The 26,287-nt window shown below is 46.6% G+C and overlaps 1 protein-coding gene across 2 annotated transcripts in view; it reads right to left on the bottom strand.

The window, feature by feature from the left end:
• KIF26B (kinesin family member 26B) overlaps nt 1-26,287 on the bottom strand; it is a 402,861-nt gene that overhangs the window by 38,680 nt on the left and 337,894 nt on the right. For both annotated transcript variants that reach the window (XM_019730870.2, XM_019730871.2), the window contains 4 exons: nt 22,184-22,277; nt 20,673-20,935; nt 17,600-17,783; nt 9,567-9,726 (listed from right to left, as the gene is read on the bottom strand). In XM_019730870.2, coding sequence (XP_019586429.2) covers nt 9,567-9,726; nt 17,600-17,783; nt 20,673-20,935; nt 22,184-22,277 — 701 coding nt within the window. The remainder of the gene's footprint in view (nt 1-9,566; nt 9,727-17,599; nt 17,784-20,672; nt 20,936-22,183; nt 22,278-26,287) is intronic.

Raw genomic sequence — 26,287 nt, 5'->3', positions numbered from 1 at the left:
AATTAGTCCTCAGCGGGGGGTTTCCTGCTCAGGATTGGCAAGGTTCCTGGGAGAAATGAGCCTCAATAAGGAGTTTGAAGAACTGACAGGGTACCTTAAGGATACAAGTATTTAACCCTCGGAAAAATGGGCATACCAGGGCACAAAACTAGGAAATACCTATATGCTTATAAACCAAAGGCACCAACACCTCCCTTCTTCTGAACCTAGAAACCCCTAAAATTTTGGCTGATTTCACTGGCAGGATAAGAAAGCATGGTAAGGACAGACAAACATAAATAGCTATTGTTGGGGTTTTTGCCCTAAAGGAGTGACTATCATAAAGTCTCTTCAAGTCCACTATTCTTCAAACTAGTAACACATTTACTACAACCATCTATATTTGTTCAGTTCTCTCTTCATTATATCAAAATAAAATTCAGCTCTGCTTTAAAGAATTACCAGGTACATTAGACAATTTGGTACAACTTACCCGCTCCATGAATATAAGTATTTGAAAATTGCTCAATTACACATGAAATGAATTATCACCTCATTTGCATGGACAAAAAAAAAAAATCTATTAATGCTCAATTGAGCCCGAACCCGTTGTGAAACAGGTGAGAATTTATGGCTGGATACTCCGATTGAAGCTGTATTCATGTTCAAGGCAGTTTTTTTTTTTTTTTTTTTTTTATGAATTAAGCTCCAACTCATTAGTATACTCCATCCCTTCGGAAGCTTAATTGTGCCCAAGTCAAGCTTTCCTTGAGTAATCCCAGAGACCTGTGGGTGCCTAAGGGCACCTTGGGCTCTCTGTGCACTGGCCCCCAACTCACCCAAAGCCCGCCCCCCTTGGTTGTTTCCTTTGCATAGCCACATGTCTTGTGATATGATGATTACTTATCATTAAAGACAGCGATTAGCTGTGGACTTGGAGTCTTGCATTTGGCTCAGTAGTTTATGATTTGTGTCAGGCTATATCTCCATCATTCAAGCAAATGATGAGATTTGCTTGCGTGAATGGCTCAGGTGGGTCAAGAATGGACTGTGGGAAACTGGAAGACATAGATGAGTGAGAATGGAGAAAGACTAGGAGCAGGTGGAGGGACTGCAGAGTTGCTACCTCTGGCCAGACAACCTTCACTACAGTGTGTCAGATTCCATCAACCTTACTTAAGCCCTCCTTTCCACTGGGGTGGTTAAGCCCTGGTGTTCAGGTGTTATCAGCTATGAGGCTTGGTTGTTTATGTCTGTATCTCCACGAGACTGTAAATTGTCCAAGAGTGGAGATCGTCTGTGCTGCTCTCTGTTATAGTCCCAGTGTCTTGCATATTGTAGGGGTCCAATCAACATTTTTGAATGATTGAGTGGGTGAATGACTAAACTGCTCAAAGAATGTATGGACATTCTGTTATTTATTTCTCAAATGGTATCCTGTATATGTTTGGTAGCCTCCATCCGACTTGTAACAAAATGAGTCGCTTAAACTCCTCCGCCAGGTCCATTGGGCCAGAATCCACCTTGTTGATCAGAACAGAACTGAGCTCCATGAATAACGGAGCTACACTTTATATATCACTTGGAATCTGGAGTGTAAGGTGACGTTTATGTCATCAAGGTTAGCCTTGAAACTCTCTCTGGAAGAAAACCCTTCGCACCAATCCAAGAGTCAAGTTTTATTTCAGTGTTGGGACACATCACCGTCTCTGGCTCATCACCAGAAGTACCTGGCTTGCATTTAAAGGCCACATTATATGGAAAATTTGTATCTTGAAATGCTTGAATCATACCCTGACTTATGGCGTACACAGACACAAGTGGGGGTGCAGCAGCACCTGACTCCCACCATCACTCATTCTCAGGCCTGAAGGGCTCATTGAGGGAATTTGTGGGTGAACTCAATTCACTTCCTCAGGAACCTGTTACTTTTCTCTTTGTGCACAGTACGGCAGGTTGGATTCTCTTAGATTAAATGCCTGTATCTGACAGTAACCCTAGGCACACAAACTCTTGTTGAAAAATGCCCGAGACTTCCTTTTTCACGAAAAGTAATTATAATCCATTTGGCCAAAAAGAGATGCATGCTTTGAAAATCAAGAAACAGAGAGAGATATGGTAGTGCCAGATCAATCTGGGTAATAACTTTTTGAAATATAGTAAAACAATTATATTTTTGCCTTTGAGGTACGTTTCTTCAAAGGGGCTATCACAGGCGTTATCTCAATAACACACCGACTATGTTCCTGAGGGAGAGAAGAAGAATGGTTATCCTGATGTGGCTGGTGGAGACATAGCCCAGGAAGAGTAAGTGTACAGAGATTAGCAGTAGGACCAGCGTCTCCCAGGTCTCAGCTCAGCCTTAGCTCCCCCACCCCACCCACCCATCTGCCATCCATCTCTTTTAGAAAACGACTGATACTGGACTACACATATTTCTTTGGGAGCCCAGCCTGCAGAAACTTCACAAATTCCAGTTGATAGACTGACTATCTTATCTGCCACTTGTGGAAACCCCCAAGCTCCTATTATTAGCCAGAGGTTCGAGGAAGCTCATTATCTCACCCTCTGACAGCCCTGCCATCATTCTCACCTCTTGCCTAGCCCTCCCTTAACCTGCTCAGCAAAACTTCAAGACACAAACTAGGTGATAACCTCTCCTCTTCTGACAGGCACCTCTTCACTCAGGAATGCCTCTACACACCTCCTAGAAGCTATCGTTGAGGGAGGAGAGAGCTATAAACGCCGTCTTATCAGGAGGCTGTGCCCAGTGTGCAGCTCTCCGGTGTGGGAAGTGGGAAATGGTCACACTTCTCATGCTGGAGCCCACCCAGCGAGGCAGGAGGGCCAGCTGGGGTCCCGCAGCCTGGGAGGGCACCATGTGGCATCCTGCACTTTTTTCTATTGATGGGGGCTGTGAAATGTTTCCCTAGCTTTCTGACTTTTACATGAGAAAGATTATAGCAATTAAGAAAGAAAAGAAAGACTCATGAACTAGGCTGAGATTTGCTGCCATCAGCCACTGGTGGTGCCCAGAGTGTAGGATTCAGCCTGTTGGGCCCCACTGGGAGCCACTGAATGAGGGTGACCCGTTGAGTCCAACCTGCTACCTTGGGGCCTGCCCACAGGTTCTGAGGAGAATCGCATTCATTTTAACATTCTTATTTGGTAGTTCTGAAAGGGAGATTTCTTTTCCATTTTCATCATCTTCCCAATTTCACTTTCCTCCCCGCCACCAGTATCCAGCAGTCATTCCCAGCTTAGCCATCACAGTAAAGGTGAAACCAGGAGATGGACACTGAACGTCCAGCTGGCTACAGCTGGTCCCAGCCCTGGGGCCTGTGCTGTCACTGACGACCAACTACACAGTTCAGTTCTGCAGAGACAGTTGATTCATGGTCTTACCTCATTTGTTATTTCAACGACCATTGGCTGAGCACCATAGCATCCTAGCCACTGTGTTGGGAAGTGGTGACACCCTGGGAGGCAGTGAAGCTCTGTCACCCACCACTGTGCCCACGTACAAAAGCTACTGACCGCTTGTGCCTCACTTTCCCTATCTGTAACACGAGTATGAGCATAGCAGTACCTGTGCCATTAATTAAATTAACTACCCATCCAGCATTTAGAACAGTCCCTAACGCCCAGGAAGAACGCTGACTGTGAGCTATTACCGTCATGCTCACATCATGAAATAGCCCTTATTCACAGCTCATTCACACCCCAGGCGAACTACCTGAAATGTAGCTGAAAACCCAGAAAATAAGAATTGGAAGTGAGTTCCTCCTTTTACCTAGCACCCAGCAAGTCCTTAAATCAGGAATCTCTAGCCCTTTGAAAAGAACGAGAAAAAAGTTCCCACTCTTCTTTCTGCACTTTTATTCACTTCTTCCCACGGGAGGAAAAGGGTTTGACTGATGAGGCTGGTAAGGTGACCTTGGGCATGTACAGCCCCACACTGTCTGTCTGTCTCACTCCCTCCAGGTCACACAGATTTCTCCACTTGAGCCACGTGGCTGTCTGGGTAAGTGACTGCCCTGCTGACCTGATTCTGCCCAGTCCTGAGTTCGGGGGTCCACATTTGTGCGGGGACAGAAGGAGACTTCTGTCTACTCTGTTACGATTAAGCAGATGGACGGTTTTAATTCGCAATCCGACCCTTGTAGCTTTTTGCCAAATGGTTCAGAATCTGGAGAGAAGAGAGTTTGACGAGTAATCTCAGAAATTGAACCTAAAGGAAGAAAACCTCTTGAAAAGCCAAAGGGAAGTGAAGAAGTCTCCTGATTTCTACCCAGTCTTCAAACCGGATGGCCCATTATCCAAGCGGGGCTAGCGCTGTAGACAAAAAGTAGACACCGTGGTGTTATGGCCAAGAAATGATGATTGAGCTGGGGGCCCAACAACCTGCTCCCAGTTCACTGAGGCTCTTGGAGGGCGCAGGAAGTGGTCCCTGAGAACAAAAAGGACAGTGTGTGGCGTTTACGTGTTACACCAGGGGTGCAAAAACCAGTGTTTGTGGCCCCAACTGAATGAGGCCCAGGCAGCCTCATTCCTCCGAGTGACTTGCCTGGTTCTGTGAGAAACCAGGCAGGCTGCATTTACTGCTGGTTGCTGCCTCAACTCTCAAGAAAACAATATCGGTCTCTGAAATCTTCCAGAATGAAGTATGAAGGTTCCACCGGCCAGCGAAGCAAATGGAGAAAGGAGGGCAAACTAAAAGACAGTAAGAAAGCGGAAATCTCCTACAACAGGGACGTCTGTGTCCCGGTGATTTTCTGAACTCACTTTCTCTGCATCCTTGCAGTCATTAAAATGTATAAAGGTGAGTATTTTTGAAGCAGCAACACTAAGAGTTATCATTGCTGCGGTTGCTTGGCAACCTGAGACTTTGGTTATTTTATTTCTAAACAGGGAACGCTATAAACTGGGATCTGGACTTTGTGCAAATAGTTCTGAATTGATGTTCTCCCTATAAATCAGGGGGCGATAACGCAGCATTAATGTACATTTAAAGGCTGCTAAATCTCTCTCTCTCTCTCCTCCTTTCTCACACACACCTTCTTACACAGAGCTTCTCTCCATTACATGTTATCTTAAGAAAATCTGGAGAATGGCTATTCCTTTGTATTGTTCCTGGAAAATGTCTATTTCATTCCATTTAGCATAAATAATATACATCCGGGTCCAGAGGAACAAACCTTTCATCTCTGTATGAGCCCGGGGGATGGAGTATTGCAGCTAGTATCAACCATTCGCTCCTTTCTCTAGCTTCCCAGACGCACAGTGGGTTTTCAGTGCTGAGAAAGCAGAGACAATCCCAACTCCTAAATGGCTACTAGGAGACAGTATTTCTCCAAGCAAGGAAGAGGAGTGTCCGCATTCTGCTATAGATCCTTCTGGATTTTTGGCCTGTCGCCACAGGTGCTGCCCGCGGGGTCCAGCGCTGCAGCCCCTCATGGGAGAGAAGCACTTTTAAAGTGAGCGAGTTAACACTTTCAAAAAGCTGCCTCGATGGAAGAAAACGTCCTTTCTCAGCAAGTCACTGATGTGGCTTTGAGTTTCCTGGGCTGCTTGCTGGTGTGAAGGAACGGCTGCGCTCTGATGCTGCTGCCTTCTCAACAACGACCTTGGTGGCTGACTCCTCCCCAGGGCCCCGGAGGAAAAGTGCTCCTGCTGCAGACCCTGGTGGCAGCGTCCTGACCACCTGTGGAACTCGGGCTTCTCCAAGCAGCCCCTGCAGCAGTGTTTGCTTGCAGGCTGAAACATCTTATTGGTAAGTAAGCCAATAGATCATTTGACCGATTAAAGGAATTATTTGTCCAAATGGAGTAAAAGTTACAAATGAGGACAAATGCTTCGAGGGCTTCAAGTACCATTGTGGGAAGGGTACGCTTCCCAAGAGTTTGTCCCCCTTTCCAAGAGAACATCTCAAAGGGACCCAAAATTCTGTTTCGAGATAACGGGGTAGTGGTTAGAATTTCCAAGTCTCTGGAAAAGACTGTAGTCCTGCAGATGCACTGGGAGACATAATAGCACTTTAGTCAAAGTTCGCACTGACAGTGCCTGGTGATGCCATTTCTGGGGACCAATTCCTGTGGTGTGTGCCTGCAACACTGGTTTTTGTCATGGGAATTCATTTCAATAACTCTGCCTATTTTTTCTTATCTATCAAACGAGAAGATTCCTATTACATTGGCCCCCAAGAAATGGTGAGGAACAGCAAATGGCTGTAATGAGGGACGGAGGGACATTTGCAAATGTACTGTCAAAACGCTCATGGCTACGGCAGATTTCCCTAGACAAGAAAAGCCCCCCAAAGTTCAAGAGTCATTTGTACAGCCTGTCAGTGCCGGACTGACTAGGGGGTCGGAGCCCTTGGTGGTCTCCCTGCCTTTCTGCATGCTTTTCTGAAAGGTGTCACCGTTTAGGATTGATTTATTGCACTTGGATTGGCCAGCAAACCTGGGGGGGGGGGTGTAATGGCTGAGGTTGGGAACCCCTTCTGCGCCTGAGTCTGTCATCTACAAAGGCAATATCATTTGCAAAGTCAAAACCATTCAGGGCACACCGAGGGTGCCCATGGGAGCGCCTGGGATGGCTAATGAATCCAAACTCACTTTCTGGCTTGCTCACATGACAAATAGTCTGGTACAGTGATGAAGAGAAATGAAGACAGCCTATATCCCCTCTGTGCACGTTCCAGTTAATTTCCCAGAAGCAAACACAAGGAATGCAGGTTCCAAGCATAGAGTTGTCTAGGGTGACAAATGAAGAGGTAGCGGGCTTTTTGTGTGTGTGTTTTAGAAGGGTGGGGGAGGGTAACAAATGTGGAGTTTGGTTTGCTGGTTTTCCCTGTGAGTGAGCAAGGTCAGGCAACTCCCCTCCAAGGAACTTATTGCAAAGACAAGGTTTGCCACAGTGAAAGGTGTTTAGTATGCTAACAAAATGCACATAATGTGGCTTCAGAGCCTGACTGAATTGATAAAAGCAATCTGGGCCACCCTGCTGTGCTGAAGACCCCATGCTGTGCGGACCAAAGACAGCTAATCTATTACAGAGCTTGATGAGCAGGGGGGAGTGGGCTGGCAGTGGGCTCCCAACTGCCAAGGTCTCCAGGCTGTGGAAAGCGATGCAGTTTGCTTCTGCCACCAACCGGCTGGGTGATTTGAGCAAATCTTTGCCTTATCTTCCTGTACCTCGGAAGAGGAGCGTTTCTAGTGGATGCATCACTTTGCAAATGGGATTTGCAGATACCAAATATTGCATATATGTTGTGGCTGAGACTCGCAGCCACTATTCCATCCATCAAGGTCCTGTTAAAGCTCACACACAATGTTGGGCACCAGGCCCGAGGGGTGACAGAAGGGGGCTGTACAGGTGCACCGGCAAACGAGTGCTCCGGGGAGGACAGAGCTGGATGGATGGACAGGCCACCATGTTTCCTGGCACCACGCAATGGTGTTCCTGCGAGATCTTCTCCAGGAGGGTCCTGATGGTAGGGGACAACTCCATGACTGTGTCTTAAGCAGAAACCACATTTATGTGAAGTCTGTGCCCACGTCGGACATGGAAACACTTCCATCTTCCCTCCCCCAGAGCCAGAAGGCAAGGAAGGGAACTGCCGAAACGGAAGCAGACAGATGTCTGCAGAAAATGGGGAGTGGAGGTTTCACTTTGTCAGCCTCCCAAGAGGCAGGTGGCTGGCTGGTCGTTGTGGCTAGCTGATGTTAAATATGTTTAATTTACCAAGAGACCTTGAGCTATCAATAAAAACCATTCTTAATGCTTCCCTATACGTTTATAATAGAATCCAGCTCTAACCAACAGGAAGTTACTTTATCTAAAGTAAAAGTAATTTCATATGCTTACATTCATCCCTCCCTCCCAGCCTCAGTGCAACAAATATTTATGGAAATCGTAAAAACATGTCACTCGACAGAAACAATGTGAGAGATATATAAGTAAAACATATAATCAGTGACCTCAAAAGGTGGCATTTTGAATTTTATTGACACCATGATCTATTAAGTTACAATATTAATAGACATGTTTCCCTTTTTTATGGACAAGGAAACCAACTAGGGCCCAAAGCTCTTTACTTTCTTTCTAAAATCTCCAGCCCTAACGGTACCACTTCGGACTTTTCCTTGTCTCCTCTCTCTCTCCCCACTCTCTCCTTCTCTCTCCCTCCAGTCCCTTCCTTCTTTCTCTTGCAATCACAAATTGAGCTTAAATAATATCGAATGAAACTTTATAAACCTTCAACCTTGAATTCTTTTTCTCATAGAAAAGGGTTCTCACAGGGCTGGAAAAACCATTTCTAGGTTTATCCAACTAGGATTCCCAATTTCAACAATTGAGACAGATAGGACTATAATCGCCATTTAAGCTCCTGAAGTCAGTCCAGCAATAGTCTTCCTGGTGGAGAATAAAACCACAGCGTTGGTGGCCACTCAAGGCCGAGGAGAAAGAGAACTCGAGGACATGTCTTGAACCTCAGTTATTGTAGAACAAACTGGCTGACTTATCTTTTCACTCCCACACAACCATAACTTATATTTTACAGGATTTTACAGATTTAAAAAAAAAAGATTCCATGTATGTTTGCTCTCAATCCTCATGGCAACTCTGAAAGGCAGGTATTGTTTCCATTTAGATACATGAGGACAGGCTCAAGCAGATTATCATTATTGGTCATCGCCTAGAGTGTTCTAAATTTTACCCTCTCAGTCTTATATCCCTGTGATGTAGGTAAGATATATGTATAGCTACTACCCTCAGTTTCGTGTAGCAGGGAAGAGGTGTAGCTGGGCCCTGGGCGGCACCTGAGCAAGCAGGGAAGCACCCACCATCCCATCACTGCACTGACCAATGGCAAAGCTGAATTGGGGTGATGGTGGGGAAGGGTGGCTCCAGGCTGGGTCACTCATGTGCACAGACGATATGGCAAGTCTTTGGGAATTCCAGACATAGGATTAGCTCTAATTTCATCTTCCTGAAGCAGTAACAGAATGAGGAAAAGGATCTTGGAAGTGGAATAAATATTTGCATGGGATGGTGGTAATTCCCTAAGCTTTATAAGCTATCCTAAGTAGGATTTCCAGACAAACTACAGAATTCCCATATAGCTCCTGCAATCTTGGGGAGCATACTTATACTAAAATATTATCTGTTGTTTATTGACATTCCAATTGAACAGAGTATCTGTACTTTTATTGGTTACATCTGGCAGTGCTACTCCGAGGGAAGGGTAAGCCAATCTTCTGCCCCCTTGCTCTCATCACTATGAAACAGATACCGCTACACCACGGGGACAATAATCTACCAATGCACATTGTCATTGGAGACCCCAACGAAGATCGTTTCCTATTTCTTATGACTTGAGCAGCCTAAAGTTAGGACTGGGGTAGATTTAAGTATTTCCATAGCTTCTGAATAAGATCATGCATTACACAATCGTTAGTGAAGGCTTAGTGCTGGCAATAAACTAACAACGCAGTCCAGACTGTCCCTCTGGAACACACCTCTCCCCAGGTGTCACTGGACCGCTTACCTCGTCTCATTCTTCCAGTCGAAGCGACACTTACTTGTATGGGATGTGTTTGCTGCCATTGACCAGAGCCAAGATGACATTGCCCAGAGCAGACAGCGAGAGGCACAGCCCTGAGCCTCCTTCCCGATTTTTGCTAAGGGCTTTCACACAACTGCCGAGGTCGATGAGGTGCAGGCGACTGCGGCCTCCAGACACTGCCACAGGAGAGAAACAAGAGAAGAGAGAAGGGGTTACGTTCTGGCGAACAGTCAGCTGGTCTTCACGTAGCTCCTTGGGAAATCTGAAGGGAAAAAAAAGACCAAGTAAAAGGATGCGTTTCATGACCCAGTAGGAAACCCCAACAAAATCATGCTGGGGTTACAAACATCATCGTTCTCTTAAATTCTGTCCAGCACACATCACCTACCTTCTAAAACCTACTGATTCACCCTATAAATAAATGAGTAATTCCTGTGGGTTGAACAGGATGCTATTCCAGAGAAGGTAAATGTCTAATAAAAGGAAAATAAGGTGTGTACCCACATGTCCTTTGGACAGCAGAATTCTGAAACTGATCAGAGTTAATACCTGAATGGCCCATAAGTGGTTATCTGTTGACCATCACAGAGACCCTGACCTAAAGTTCAGCCAGGTACCAGGTCATGTGGGGCAAGGTGGAAAAGGGGTTGGCTGAGAAAGCCGATGGCACACCAATGGCAAAACACCCTTTACGTTAAAGGATGCGGTACTGTGTTCGCCTTCCACTGTCCCCCGTAAAAACACTTAAAAGGGAAGATATAATATGTTACTTCTCTTTTATCCCATTTTGTATCAGATGAGATCAGGTCATGGCAGCGTGCAAGGGAAATAGTTATTTTTAAAGCAAAATATCATCTGTTTTGCAACCTAATTACATAGACAGGAGAAGCTCAGAATTTCCATGTGCACCACAGATTAAAGGGCAAAGACAGGTACCAGTTTGGACTTTCAGACTCTAATAGTCCATTTGATGTAATGGAATAAAATGCATAATGTACACATAGTAAAATAGAACACAGAGAACAAAGGCACAGTTTAGACTGTGCTGGAGAAGAATATTATAAAATACCTATAATTATACCTGCATGACTCAAAATGAGAGTCACATTTAGACAATGGAAAATCGACTCTCTGCTCTATACCCACTGGAGTTTCAGTTGTCAAAGAATTCTGAATTTCACACATGGTGTTTAATCTAGAAGGGTACAAAGTGCCCTGAGCGACCACAGGCTGGCTCTTACTACCAAGAATTTACGTTACTACAGGTGGCTGGAGAGAAAGTTGTTCTGTAATCAATGAAGGAAATAGGTGATAATTATTAGCAGTTAAAGAAGCAAGCTCCTTATTGACTTTTCAGATTTCTGAGGTCACAGTTGCAGGGTTAAAGGAACATAACTCAGTCTGCCTTGTGTAATCCTGTCTGTGGGGACAGAGCCAGGAGTGCAGTTTCCAGGCTCTCGGCCTCACATGGAAAGGTGCTGGCTCAGGTAGTAAATGGCCATCAACTGTGATTGGATGGCCATCAGCTGTGGCTAGTTGGCCGTCAGCTGTAACCAGTGAGCCATTGGTCATTAGTATAACTGCGGTGGCTACGCTAGCAGCAAATGGGGGCTAGCAAGAAGACGGTGGCTGAGCTAGCAAGCGGCACAGTGTGGATTGCGGATTGCAGAGAGGGGGATTGCAGCTAGCCAAGTGAGGTCAGTTGGCAGAGACAAGTGGACAGCGGGTTGCAGATAGTGTGGCTCCTGCTTCCTGTGTCTCCAACCCAGCCGCCAGGGAGAATATAGTGGTATGACTCCCCTAGCTATGGCTCCGTGGGTGTTCCTTTTTGGCCTCACCATGTCCTGTGTTCTTATATGGGGAGTGGGACCAGAGACCCCGCATGCCACCCTGCACGACACTGTATTTATATTCTAATATGTATATTTTAAGTCTAGACTCTGGCCAAATTAAATTACTCACATGCCTTACTCTCCCCATAGGAAGCAACATACTAATTTTACCCCACTCCTGAGCCACTCACCCAGCTCAAGTTTACGGAGCACTTGGTAGGTGCCAGGAAATGCTAAATTCTCCTAATATCACTGAATTCCTACAACGATCCTACAATGCAAGTACCAGCTCCATTTCACAGATGAGGAAAACGAGGGTCACAGATGTGAAATAAATCGCCTAAGATCTCATAGAAAATTAATGCTCAATATAAGATGAAAGTCCAGAGCTATCAATAAAGCAAGTAGAAGCTCTTTTAACCCACCTCCCCATAACTTAGTGGTCTCCAAGATTTGCTGAATATCAAAATCATCTTGGAATCTTTAAAAATAACATGGATGCCTGGCTCCCACTCCCTGGCTTTCTAATGTAATTGATCTGGAGTGTGAAACGGCATTGGGAGTCATTGAAAAGCTCTTCAGGTGATTCTCAACATGCAGCAGTGTTTGGGAACCACTGCCTTGCTACCTGCCCAGCTTAACTAACGCCTCCACCACCTGTGCAAGGCTGACTGGTGAACCCCAAGTGCTGAATGCTCGTGGTCAGTGCTGGCTGTCCTCTAGTTAGTCTATGCACTTTTGCTCCCAAACAATGAGCTATATAGGTCAGCTGGGTTTTCTCCTAAATCTATTTACACCACTTGCCCCTGGTATTATAGATAAAGATATAATCAAATATTATATAAACCAATAACATGATTGTGTAAAGGCAGTTAATGATTCTATAAAAATCAAACTCAATGCTTTGGAAAGACGTGATAAAAATGAGTCATTTTTTTTTCCTTAGAGATGCTGAATTAGGTGTGGATAAAAAATTATGGAGTGGGAAACATTTTAAGACTCTAGAAAATGTCTATATCAGGTTGGCTATACACATGTCTTTTATGTTTCTGAATCATTTAGAAGAAATTTCAAGTGAAACCTGGACTATGAATATAAATGTGGTTTATGAAAGTCAGAACCTTAAGATGAAAACTCATCTCAAAGACAAAACCTTAGTCCAGTATCAGAAGATCAATTAATAAATACTCATTTGTATGTTTTGAGGTGAAATGACATGTCTATGACAGGAGTGGATCATTTTACATGATTTTCCTTTTTAACTAACTTTCTCAATGAACTGACCAATTCCTGGCTGTGTTGCAGAAAAGGGCGTCTCTGAACTCACACCATCTGCTTACATGAAAGGTAACTGGATGAAACATAGCCAAACTAGATGATAGAGAAATTCACTCCCTGTTTAAAATACAGCATGCATTTGATTTAACGTAAGGACTAAGCACTGACGTGCCAGGCACAGTACTAGCTCATGCAGATGGATAACAGGGAACGTGCAGTCTAATGAATGGTTGAAATTGCTCAAGCCCATGAATGGCTGAAACATGAGGTGGAGAAAGGTAATGGCTTCCCATCCACCAAATTGGTTTGGGACTTAAAGTAGAAAGATAATATTCATACACAGAGGGGAGCATCTGAAAGGCTTCATGGAGGAGGCAGCTCAAAGGGGAAGTGAGGTACAGACCAGGCTTTCTTACTGATGTCATCGTCCCTTCCCTTCTTTCCAGGAGGAGGCAGCCCTGACCTTGGTGGTAGGAGAGATTGGAAATAACAGCATGAAAGATGACAGATGGGGTCCCAATTGGCAAGGTCCCAGAAGAGGCTGAAGAGCGCAGGACAAGGAGGCAAGGAGATGAGAGGAAGCCGACCTGTGGGCAAGGGGTAGGGGGAACCGAGGTACAGGGACCAGGAGATTTGGAAGGTGAGAGGAGAGAAGCTGAGGTGGTTCACCAGATTAATAGTTTCTTCTCCTTAAATAGGAAGCTGGTTATCTGTGGAGACTGGTAGAGTCGGGGCATGAGGCTTCAGAAGCTTTGCAACTGCTGCTGTGATGGAGGTAATGGGAAGGCCATGAGAGATTATTGTGGGAATTCTGACTACACTGTTTGGAATATTCTCCTGGCCAAAGACTTTTTAAAAGTATATTACAAAAATCTAACAAATATAAAACTGTCATTTCATTATTGGCCTAGGGGGAAATGAGGGCCCTGCAGCAGCCCCCTGCCCCCCATGTGTGGCAATCCTCCCTGCACCAGGCTTTGCTCTAAGGCCCAGCAGACGCCCGGCTGGTTCTGCCTCCTTGAGAAGGCATGTTCTTTCCTAGAACTCTTACCACATCTGCCACCTAAATGATGGATTTCTAGAGTCCTATGGACCACACAGCCCTGGATAGAGCATGAGCTGATTGAAGCCATTCCAGGATATAAAGAGAGAGTGGTTGTTTGTAAAAAAACAAACAAAAACAAAACAAAACTGAGATTAAGGAAATAGTCTGATCAGATTTGTAAACAGGCATGCCCCTTGCATGTACACTCGCCCATCAGCACACACAGACAGCCCAGCCCAGCCCAGCTCACACGTGGCCTCCAGGCTTCCCCTAGAGGCAATAAACTGAATGAACAGATCGGAGATGTCATTCTTGACCCTGGGCAATAGCTGCTTGCAAGCTCACATTACTCATAAAGTGATGCTTTTAAAAGGCATCTTTATCAACAGGACTTGTAAGCTTTCTGTACGGTGAATGTGTTACCCTCAAGCATCACTCGTTCCATCTTGCTTTTGACGCCTAACACACCCATCCTTACAAGGAGCATCTCCTGGTCATTAGGACTTCAGGGTCCCTTCCCCAAAGCGGGACTTCCCAAGGCGGTTCTCAGCCTTGATGCACAGCAGGGGAGTTTCCACGACGGGTGAAGAATCAGCCCCACTAACACTCCAATAACTTTTAAACCATTAACAAATATTTTAAGCTTAACCTAGTGCTATCTGCAAAACAGTGACACATTAACACAGAATTTTCTATTTTGACTGGACATGTTTAAACCATGTTTGTCTGTCTACTTAAATGTGGATCTGCGTGTATATAAATGTGTGTGTATAAAATGCATGTATGTATGTAAGATTCAGGTGTATATACACATGGCGTGTTTAATTTTTGTGGCAGAAACCTCTTTGCATCCGTCATCTAAGCTTCTCATGGCCAGTTAACACCAGCCCACTCCATCGTCTGCTTCCCACAGGGTGGCTAATTAATAAACTTTCCCTTAATTGAGTTCTGGCTGCCAGGTCCACAGGGGTTATTCCTTATATATATAAGTAAACAAAATTTCCATTTTAAACAACACTCCAAATCTCCTCATTACATTTTAAACAGATATAAATTCACTGAAGTCAGGCAAGCTCTGGGCTGGGAGTCCATGTACATTCTGGCCTAATTCCCTGCCCCACAAGAAGCCAGGTGCTTTGGCAGGCAGGTGACTTCCCCAGAGACTTTGGGGCTTACCCCCTCATCAGCCTGGCCTCCTGCCCCTTCTTTGTTCTCATCTACAGAATCATCAGGAAGCATCTAAAGAGGTTTTGGAAGCCATTAATGGTACCTGCGTTTTTCTTCAACCTGAATCTATTATTTAAAAGCAATTTGCTTCCACACTTTACAAATAGGGAAAAATGAGTTTGATGTTAAATATTTAATAAGTGCCTAGGGTTGGTTACGTACTGACTTGAGGTGGATGGTTGGGTTTAGGGAATGTCCTAGCCCACACTTTTGTGGAAGCCGAGTTTTAAAGTTCTTACACTTGAAGTAATTTCATTCACGGCTTCTTTGTTTTCAAGATTCCTTCCTACTTCTAGATTCCACGTGGAGAGCAGGACTATGAAATAAAAAGTGAAAAATCAAAAACAGAGTTGTTTTCAGCTTGGTTTGCAACCTAGGAGGAGGAGATGATCCCACCTCCTGATTTTTTTCCACTTGGTGCCATTTGGAAGCCATTTGGCTCAAGAGTCAGATCTTTTATGAGTCACCCTTTGCCAAAAGTATAAGAATCCACTGCAAGCTCTACTGCTGCTGCTACCGCTGGTTATTATCGACAGCTTAAAAGAATAAAATAAACATTTTTCAGACTCCCACATTCACACTGCTAAGATACAGCCTGGGGCCATTGTGGGGGGGACAGTTGAGGGCAGGATTTAAAGTTAGCTCTCAGACTATTAGGAGAAATGTTATATAAAATTCTGTCATGGATTTTAAAGATCTGTATCCTCATCCCTCTCCTAATCCATTGTTTCCTTCTATAAGAAAGTTGTTCTAAACGGAAGGGCTATATGTGGTGAGCCCTTCCTTGAGAATCGAGCCATCTCCCATGAAGAATTCCCGTTCAGAACACTTTACTCATCCCCCGTCAGGCCTTTCTCAGGTGTGCTGATGGTCCACGTCCCTGGGTACCCAGGACTCTACAAGTGAGGACAAGAGTATCTAGAGTCCCGGGCAGCAGCCAGTGCCGACAGCCAAGGTCAGATCCATGAATGCTACCCTCAGGTGGCGGCCCTTCAGCCCAGGCCAGGGTACACGGTGAGATTTCAGCCCGGGGGTGGGGGGGGTGGGGGGGATGGGCAGTGCAACTCCTTAGGCCCAGTCAAAACCAAGGGAACAGGTGGCAAGAAAAATAAGTGAATGATGGGTACATGCCATGACATGCATGAATTTCAGGTGCTACTCGAAGGGAGCCAGAGACACGAGTCCGTGTATGGAGCACATGATTCCATTTACAGGATATTCTGGATAAAGGCAAAACGCCAAGGACAAAAGTCAGATCAGTGGTTGTCAGGGGCCGGGGAGGGGACTGACTATAAGGGACAAGAGGGAACTTGATGTGGTGATGACTTTTCTCTACCACTTGGTAGTGGTGGTAGTTACTATACAACTGTATAGATTTGCCAAAACTCATCCAACGACACATGAAAAGGGTAGGTATTGCTGAATGTAAATTATGCTTCATTAAACCTGTTAAAACAACAACTAAGGAGGATGAACAATGGCCGAAGCCTGGGCCAACAGAGCTGTTGAGATGGGGGAAGGGGAGAACTTCCACTTGGGGGCAACAGAAGCCCCGAGCGCTCTCTCCAGGATGCTGGTTTTTAAGACTTTGGGCAACGAGGAGACTTGGGGAGAAGTTGGGGAGCCCATCGCCAGACCCCAGTTGGATGTCTTCATTCCTGGCTCCACCTCAAATCGGGTTAGTTGATTGCCTGTGCATTAGTCAATTAGCTTCACAATTTCCGTCCACCAGCGTTAGTCTCCTCACTCAGGGCTTTCTGTTTTCATTTGTCTGTTTGTTTGTTGTTTGTTTGTTTTTGGCATCCAGCATCCTTGAGACAACCTTTCAGAATGCACTGGCGGCCAGTTGCCTGTGTTTTGAAAGCCCTACAAAGGTGGACATTGACAGACTGGAAGCCACTGCCCAGCCACCCCAGCCCTGTGACCCACGACTTGCCTTAGAAAGCCCAGTGAGGCCAACAGACCACTCCTCCCGTGGTCCAAGATCCCATCTGAGATACTCAGCTGGGGGCTGGTACTCAACCAGAATGTAAAGTATACACTCCTTGGCAGACAAGGTCACTGCCCCAAGGTCAGTGCGGCTCTGAAGACAGCCAAGAGAGGACTGTATAACCACCACGGTGGGTTCCTGGTGGTGCAGCTGTCATGGGGACTGGGTCTGCGATTCCACACAGAAACATCACGGATGTTTCACTGAGGGCGGGAAGCAGCCAGACTCTGGTTAGTTATTCAAATGTCTGGTTTACAGATTATATAAAAAGCAGGACTTTGTTTCTTTCGGGTCCATATAGTGTGCTACTGCTTAGTGACATTTTGCCAGGGTGCTTTGGTGGATAAAAGTTGGTCTTTCATGATGAGCACCTTTAAAGGTTTGTGAATGAAAAGGTACCCTTATGCTGCTGTTTTTCTTTTCTACCTTTTTCCTCTCACATTGCCATGGCAATTACGTCCATAAATTCTCTTTACCAAAGCAAACCCTTTTCCCTTAGACAGTCCAAAAGTAAACTTCAGCCTAGACTCAACAACGATCTCATATCACCACTCAGCGAACTCCGGACTGGTGACACTGTCCCCCGTTAACCACGGGCCACGGCGGCCCCCAGTGAGGGGCTTCTCATCAGGCCAAAGCCTGACCAGAAGGCATGAGGGTAGAGGTAGCGCACTTACTTCCCCCTTTCCCGCTCTTCTCCATCCGGTACTGGTAGATGTGCAGGGTGAAGAGCATGTGGGAGTTGCGATGGTCGTCCTCGTCGCAGTCCTGCTGGTGGCCCCGGCGCGAGGCAATGGCGGCGTCCAGGAAGAAGGCGGCCTTCTCCGCGGTGGGCGCCCGCAGCTCGCTCTGGTTCTGCAGCTGGAAAACACAAGCTAAGAGCTGAAGCGGCAGGCGGAGGAGGGAGGGCTTGCCAGCCCCACAGGCCCGGAGGTCCCTTCCGCGCCTCTCAAAGGCCAGAAGTCCTTCCGGAACAAGGTCCCTTTACCCATGTGCAATTGTCAGCTTCATTCGTTCATTTCTGAAGATGAATACTGAACACAGGTATTAGATGACAGATATGTTTTACCCACTTTACAATTTAAGTCGAATCTGTAAAAGGGCAGGTGTGAAAAGCAAATGGTTGTACCTCTGAGACCAGTGGGAGCGAATGGCCCAAGCTGACGCCTGCCGAAGACAGCGAACCAACTTCCTGGGCCATCCGTTCACCAAGGGAAACACGAGGGATGTGACTGTGCCTGGATTTCAAAGATTAGATGGTTGGCGGCAGGTAGGTTGCAAAATGTGACTTTAGTCGACAGCACTGGCGTCCCAAAGAAGTGAAAAAACTTGGTTAGCTTTAACTCAACTCTCAGTTTTCCCAGTTATTACTTAAAGCCCATTTAACATCACATTTACTGGCATAGTCATAAACCAGAAGTAAGTGTCAAAGGTGTATGAAAACCCCTAAGATCCTTGAATGTCTCATCTATATCATTTAAGGAATATCTATTTTTGTCTTCGGTTCCTAAATTCCTGCGCTTTGCATACTCATTAATTGATTAAAGAAAGCGTATGGACAATGTGTCTACATCCTATGAGATCCCTTGGCAATCATAGTAAACCTTAAGTAGGAAAATACTGCCGTATCAGAGTTTGACCAGCACTTCCTTTTTCAGGAAAAAAGGAAACTCATATTTCTGATGCATTCAAAGAAATGATTTGCAGTCTATGCCTTGGAGTAGGTACAAATTCTGATAATTTTCTACTCTGAATCTAACTGGACCTATGCTTCTGAACTGTGAGAGCCATTATTTGGAACCTGAGACCATGAAAATCTTCAAATGTCAGAGAGAGAGAGATTCTGTTGTGTTCTTTTTTTCATTTACTACGGCAGAAAAATAAACCAAAGAATTTTAAAGATGTTTCAACACGAAGAGATACAATACAGAGGATATTGGGCTCTTTTTCTTCTATTCTTAGCCTTCAGTTAACCAGGTCTTTCACCGACGTGGAACTCCATTAATGGAGTTATGAAAGTGAATGGAGGTCATAGCATATTTGAGTGTCTACGTCATGCTTGGAGCAGCAGTAGTGGGGAGGGGGAGTCTGACTTCCACCACAGGTGCTTTGTAGATACCGTCTGAACATGTCTTATGCTCCAAATCAGTGGTTCTCATCGTGTGGTCCTTGGACCATTGTGTGGTCCTTGGACCTCACGTGGAAACTTGCTAGACAGGCCCATTTTGGGGCTCTCATCCAGGCCTACTGAATCAGAAATTCTAGAGGTGGAGCCCAGCAATCTGCATTTTACAAGTCATTTAGGTAACCGTGAGTAAGACTAAAGTTTGAGAACCACTGGACTAAGGTTTGCACAACCAACGAGTTAGCATTCTAATTAGATTCCATATCCAAATGGGGTCTGATGCATCATTAAAACTATGAATGGCCAATTTTAGTCACACACACCCACCCTTCGGGAGTTGCCAAGAACTAACCAAGCAACCACAGTATAAATGCTATGAGTGTTCTGGTGACCTTAGGAGAAATATCTAAGAGGGCTTCCTGGAAGAAGTGACATGTAGCTGAGACCTAAAGGATAAGGAGTTATCCAGATGAAGAGTGACAGGGGAGGAGTGTTCCACGCACAGGGAACGGAACGTGCAAAGGGCCAGAGGTAAGAGGGAGCATGGTCGGTGCCTTAGAGCTTTGCTACTGAAAGTGTGGTCAGTCGTTGGGAAGTTTGTTAAACATGCATAATCACAGGCCCTGTCCCAAACCTACTGAACCAGAGTCTGCATTTTAACAAGATCTCCAACGACTGATGTGCACACTGCAGTGTGAAGGGCATTGCTTTTTTAGGGGACTTGCATGCAATGTAAGAGGAGTGGCAAGGAGGGGAACGGTAAGAGATGACCCTTGAAAGGTACGTGTTGCGCTTTGTAAGTCATGTGGCGTTTGGGAATGGAGGGTTCATAAAGGAAACGGAAGGGTCTGGCTGGGGGAAGAACATGGTCAGGTGTGAGAAGAGGGGTACCACAAAGGGGGGGTCCTCACCTGTGGAAACTGTCTCACTTGGGATGAGGCAGGTACTTACTATCTAGAACAAGGAGACATCTGACAAAACTAGAAAATAAAGCGTATTGCGGGAGACTGCAAGAATTGATTATTTTGGGTATGAACCAGGGAGCTCTCAAGCCATGCCTACATCTATAGTCAAACAGCAAGACAGAAACACTCATAAAAGGAGTGACATCCTGAAAAGGCAAACTGGAGCTTCTCTTGGCTTCCATAGTTCTAGCAATTATATCATGGTTCTAATTAAAAAGCGGTTATTCGTTTTTCCTACAGCACTACTAATCCAGCGGCAAACCAGTGCCAGAAACACAGTTTATAGAGCCATAAACAGCCCCAGTAATGGCTGTAGCTATTTGTGTAGAGCAGTAAATATCTCGGTTTGTTGTTAAACAAAAGAAAGATTGCACTTTTTTTCCCCCCTGCAAGGGGCGTAAAGAAAGTAAATTCAATTTCCTCCAAATGCTACAACAATTGTGGCTCCTGCTCATTGTCAATTAGATTCAAGGTACAAATATTTAGGTTGGGCGAGCAGATGGCCCCGCAGCTGGAGGCCGTAAAGTTCCAGTCCACTTTAAAGTAAACACTCGTGAGCGTCCCGCTTTGTGCATGGGAGTGAGTCCTGGCTTGAGCTGCCCCAGCCTCAGAGGTAGGTATGAGCCACCTGGGAGCCCACCAAGCTCCGGAAGCAATCACCTGCGTGCCACAGATGGGGTCCTCACACAGGTACACGCCCGGGGACTGGCCATCCTGCAAGCTGCCTGTGGCCACCTCGGACAGCAGGTCCCGAAGGTTCTCTTCTTTGCCCCACACCTCCACGGCTGAGATCCGGACTGAGAAGCGGGCTCCGGTCTTTTCCTTCCGTTCGTTTATCAGCTTGAAGAGCCAGGAGATGGCACAGGGGATGATGCCGAGATTTTGCATGGAGTCATCCTTTCCGATCATGGTATAGGATTTTCCTGGGGGGTGGGGCAAGGGAAGAAAGAGTGGCAGTTTGAGTGTCCAGGCATCATTCTATAGGAATCTCAAGAACAGGTGCCAAGGATGCAGAAGGAAAGCACGTGGCGTGGGGGAAGGGAAGAGAGGAAATGAAAAGATGAGGGAACTATCCAGCCTTTGGCAACGGTAACAAAAAGACATTTCCCTATACTGCTGATTAAATGGCTACAATAAAGACTGCGAGAGCCCAGGCAAATGACGAGATTAAACGACAGTGTACCTCCAGGAGACTCCCCAATATCACAAGCTCTCCCGTGTCAGCACTGTTTTGTCCACAGTGGAAAGGCAGGGACCTTTCCTTACTATTACAGTTCTTTTCATCAGCACCCCACAGATTTGATCCACATACTTACACTTTATATCCTTCCTCACGTGAAATGCTGTGTATATTTTCATAGCATGAGCAAATTCCATTAAAATCTGGATCACTGCTTTGATCAGAGATGAAGAGAAGGAAGGGGCAGGAAGACAAGGGGCAGTGGGATGACAAGGGCTCTCTGTCACGTCTTGAAACTGGCCTCCATCGTTTGCAAGGCAAGGCCTCTGTTGGAATCTCAGCCAAGGGACACTTTTTGGAGCCCCCCCAAATTGCTAACATATCAAGCATGTAAAGTAAGCCCTGGTGAGCAGATGGCCACAGATCAGGATTAAGAAGGCCCTTGCAGGCGATTCAGTCATCAAAATCCTGGTGGTGGTAGTGGGGGGGTTAGCTGCCTCCCTCCCCAGGGGCCCAGCACAGGGGTTTCCCAATAGCTGGGTGCTGGGAAGCAAAGATGGCGGTCAGACTCTCTGCCAGACGGTCCTAACACGGTCCTAGGCTTTGCTTGGAGCTGCTCCTTGGCTTTTATGTCGGCTCCATCACCAACCCAAATCCTCCTGGTCAGTGGGGCAGGGGGCCCTCTCTGCTTCCTGACAACCCCTGTTCAGAAAATGTACATTTTCCAGCTGGCTTTCTGGGCATGAGCCTGACCTGGACTGAGCGTGAAGAACCACACTATTCCTTTGTTCAGCTCTTGGATGCGAAGGCTTTCCTAGATGATTGGGTATCTACTTAGGAAGGACATCTACATTTCAAAAGCAGAAATGGTTGTTCATGGTTATTTAATTCAGCACCTAAGGGAGACGCTGAGGACTCTGGGACAAGACAGAGGCATGCATAGGTGACCGGGAATCCAAGAAGCATCAGGGAAAGTACGGCTCTCACTGACCCAGCTTGGCGTGGCCGAAACAGAACACGCAGCCATCTGCCCCGTTCACCACAGACTGGATCACCTCTGCCACCGTTCCAGCACACACTTCGGCCTGGCAGACACAAGAGGAGACACCAGCGGTAAGTGGACCATTAATAATAAAAGTGCCCGAGTCATCGCATTGCTAGATGGGTCAGCCTCTCACAGAATTCTGGAGGTGCCAGCGCCCTCTGGTACCTCCCGCCCCCATGCCAGCCTGACGTGACACATACTAATTGCAAACCACTCTTCTGCTGATCTCTGGTACTTTTCAGCTGCTATGTCTGCAGATCAGGCAGAAACTGGCTGGAATGGGAACACAGGCTGCTTTCATGGCCCTCATAGCCTTCTCTGATATACATTCTGGCCTCTCGGACAAGGCATTGAAACTTTCCACTCGCCCTCTGCTAACTGGATCCTTCCTGTGTACACACACACACACACACACACACACACACACACACACACACAGCCTATGTGCGTAAAATGGGCCAGACTTATAGGAGGGGAAAAGGCGATGTGCCATTTCAGGAAAGTGACCTTGAGAAACATTGTGGTTCTAATACAAGCAGGAGGTTTGTGAGGTATGTCTCCTTTCTCTCCCAAGCTCCCGCCTCTTTCTCAGTCCACACCCTCCTCTTTTCAGCACTAGGCTTCTCTTTCTTTCTCTACAGATACATTCAACATACTTGAATCCTTTACAAACAAAACGGATTAACTCCTGAGACAGGGGCCAGACTCTTGATGACTTTTTGTATTTCCCCGTTAACACCTAATCCAACAGCGCTCTGCCAACCATAAGGACTCAGTCAGGTTTGTGGACCAACTGGGAGCTCTGGGAAATATCTCTTGGGTTAGCATCTGAGGCTTTCACAGCCGCGGGAGAACAGAATTATTCGCTGTGTGCTGTTGCCTTCATTTCTGTCTCCACACCGGTGTCAGATCTCTTGCAAGCATTCTGAACACGGGGGCTCTGCAGTCATCAGAGCAACGGGCCTCCCAGTGGGAATCCGAAAACTGCAGCCTCGGCAATGAATGCATTTATCCAGCTCCAGGTTGCACAACGAACCCAAGTATTCAGAAATCAATTTTCTCTCCCAAACTGAAATTGAAAAACCCCATTCCCAACAATTGTGCACTGTTCCGGTGGTCGCCTCAGCAACTCTGCTGGGGGCACCTCCTAGGCAAAGGGGACGGCAGCAAAGGGCTGCCCAGGACAGGGCTACATAGGGACGACAGTCTCTAGCACCCCTCACCCGCCACCTAGGACCTAGGCAACAAGACCCTGGCACTAAACTCTGAGACTGAGGTCGCAGCATCTTGATGGTGTTTGCAGGCAGCGCCTCTGCAGAGCAGGGAAGAGTTACTGCCAAACGCACTCTGCTTTCTTTCATGGCCGAGAGCCCACCCTGAGCCACCCATCAAATAAACTGTGTTAGATTCAAGGTCAGCAGGGACAATGTTGCTTGTGTGTGCACCAAAGTCCATCAAAGCATCACCTGGGCTAAGGCCCGGGGACAGAGGAGACACAGGAGCGGTGTCACCCGGCTCAGGGCGGGCAGGCCTCCCCTTGCAGCGCTCCTGCCCGGTATCCACTGAGTGGTCAGCGACCTGTCCATCCAGGGTTTGTCAGGAGCTGCCAGTGGCCTCTAAAGGCTGCTTGCTGCTTTTCCTGGACCTAGAGAAGCAGGCAGCCTTTCCGAGCACAGACCCCGTGCCGGGCCGGGTCAGCAGGAAGCCTCTGCTCTCCCTCAGGTCTGTATCTTCCCCACCATTCCTCCTGCTAATGACTGAATTTGTCCTCTCCAAAATTCATCTATTGAAACCTAATGTGATGGTGTTAGAGGTGGGGCCTTTGGGAGGGGATTAGGTTATGAGGGTGGAGCCTTCCTGGATGGGACTATGAAAAAGGCCACAGAAAGCTCTCCCAGCTACCACTTGAGGACACAGTGTGAAGATGCCGTTTATGAACCAGGAAGGGGCTCTCACCACACACCCAATCTGCCACTGCCCTGCTCTCGGACTTGCAGCCTCTAGAACTGCAAGAAATAAACTTCTGTTGCTTATAAGCCACCCAGTCTGTGCTGCTTTATTATGGTGGCCCACACAGACTCAGTCACGTCCCCAAAGCCAGACCCAGCAGAGGTCTGCCCCAGCAGTGGGCAGCTGATGACAGCCAAGGCCAGGTTAGGGTGTTAAGGGTGGCTCAGAAGGGTGACAAGGGTCAAGGATCGCTGTACTAACCCTTTAGCTTCAGGAAGCGGGCGCATCCTGAGAGACTGAGACAAAGCACGATGCGTCACTGCCTGGGGCCACTGGGGTGGCCGCTGTTTTACAGGCCAACAGCAAGGCCATCAGAGCACAGGCGCCCTCCTCCCTGTCGTGCTTCCCTGCTTTGGAAGCTCAAAGGGTGCTCGCCCCATGGGGGCTGAGGCTGGTCCCGGCCAGCAAGCAGGCTATTACTATTAACATTGATGCTATAATAGCAAAAATAGCTCGCATTTACTGAGCACTGACTGTGTTTTGGCTTTGTTCTAACTACCGCATGTGTATCAATTCAATGACTCACAACAGCCTTAAGGGTGTAATTTTTGGTTCTGTCCTCATTCTACCGATGAGGACACCGAGGCCCAGAGCAGCACAGTGACTTGCCCCAGGACAAACCACTAGGAAATAGTGGATGAAATGGCAGGAGGTCAATGATACAACCCTGTACGGAGCAGGACACAGAGAGGTCAAGGGGAGGAATTCGGAAAAGAGGGCTGCTCAAGAAATGGACGATGACAAGAGACTTTGTCTTTGAATCTCCAGTTCCTTGTCTGTAGTGTGAAAATAGCAATGCCTCCTCCCTTTCCTACACTGTAGAATTCTAGGAAGAATACATGGGTTAATGCGTATGAAACTTCTTGAAAGCTGCAAATCGTTTTGTGAAGTGTAGCTTATTATAACACTGGAAATTTTAGCAAAAGTAAAGCACTCGAAAGTGAATCCATGTGTAATATTGAGCATACAAGCTCTGCAACCACGTATGAAATGTACATAAAGACTAGCAGTAAAAATGGCTCTGTTTTCTGGACTAAATTTAAAACACATTAATAGTCCATGCTTCATTTAGGGTTCACTTTGGAATTCCTAAAACTTTGGGAGATTTGTTTTTTAAAAGTTTGAACTGCATTAATTAAATTATGTATAGGCCATTTATTAGACCCAATGTCAGGTTTAGACTAGTGAGTCCATAGGTGGTACCACACACACACACACACACACATACACACACACGCACGTGTACACGCAATGAAGAGAGAAAACATAGAACTTATTCATAAAGTCCTTTGCCTTCTCATGGCAAAGTCTTTGGGGAAAACACATGCTCCCCTTGCTAATGAATGGAGCCTATAAAGTGTGCTCTATGCTCACAGTGCGATATACCTCAGAGCCTGTGTGCACGTCCAGTCTTCCTACTCTGAGACGCAACATCGAGGAAATTAACAGGAGCTGCAAATGGTAGCTGCTGGCACCCTTGTCCCAGGTTCTGCTACAGGCTTGTAGCCATCCTAATGCACACTGTTTTGTGTAAATCTTAGGAAGTGCTGGAAATTTATCAGGAAGGTGCAGGTGTCCGATGCCAAAATGCAGGCAAGGCAGGCCACCGTATACCTGTAACCTGGGTTCTAAATGCCTACTAAAAGAATCAGCTGCACCAATTCGCTGCACATGAATTGCACCAGATGGTGCAACTGAATCTTCCAGTAGACATCTGCTCCTGCTGGGATTGGCTCCAGGAGCTTTGCTCCAGGAATCTTGGCACCTTGAGCCCCCAAGATTATATTCATAGCAAATGAACAACAACGGCCACGATTTCCCTCCTCTCTTGGTGTGCATGCCCCTTGCAATGTGACTTTGCAGCCCTTCCAATCAAGAGGTGGCGTCTCTTCCCCACCCCTCGAATCTGAGCCAACAGAATGCAGCAGAAGAGGTGGTGTTTCGATTCGGAGCATAGGCCTCCAGAGGCCTACATGCTTGGATCCTGCCATTGCCATGAGAGCAAGCCCAAAGAGGCTGCTGGTTGATGAGAGACAGTGT

The sequence above is a fragment of the Rhinolophus sinicus genome, linkage group LG12 (genome assembly GCF_036562045.2).
Source record: "Rhinolophus sinicus isolate RSC01 linkage group LG12, ASM3656204v1, whole genome shotgun sequence".
Lineage (NCBI taxonomy): Eukaryota > Metazoa > Chordata > Mammalia > Chiroptera > Rhinolophidae > Rhinolophus > Rhinolophus sinicus.
The sequence above is the reverse complement of the archived record's forward strand: the minus strand, read 5'-3'. Positions and strand labels throughout refer to the sequence as shown.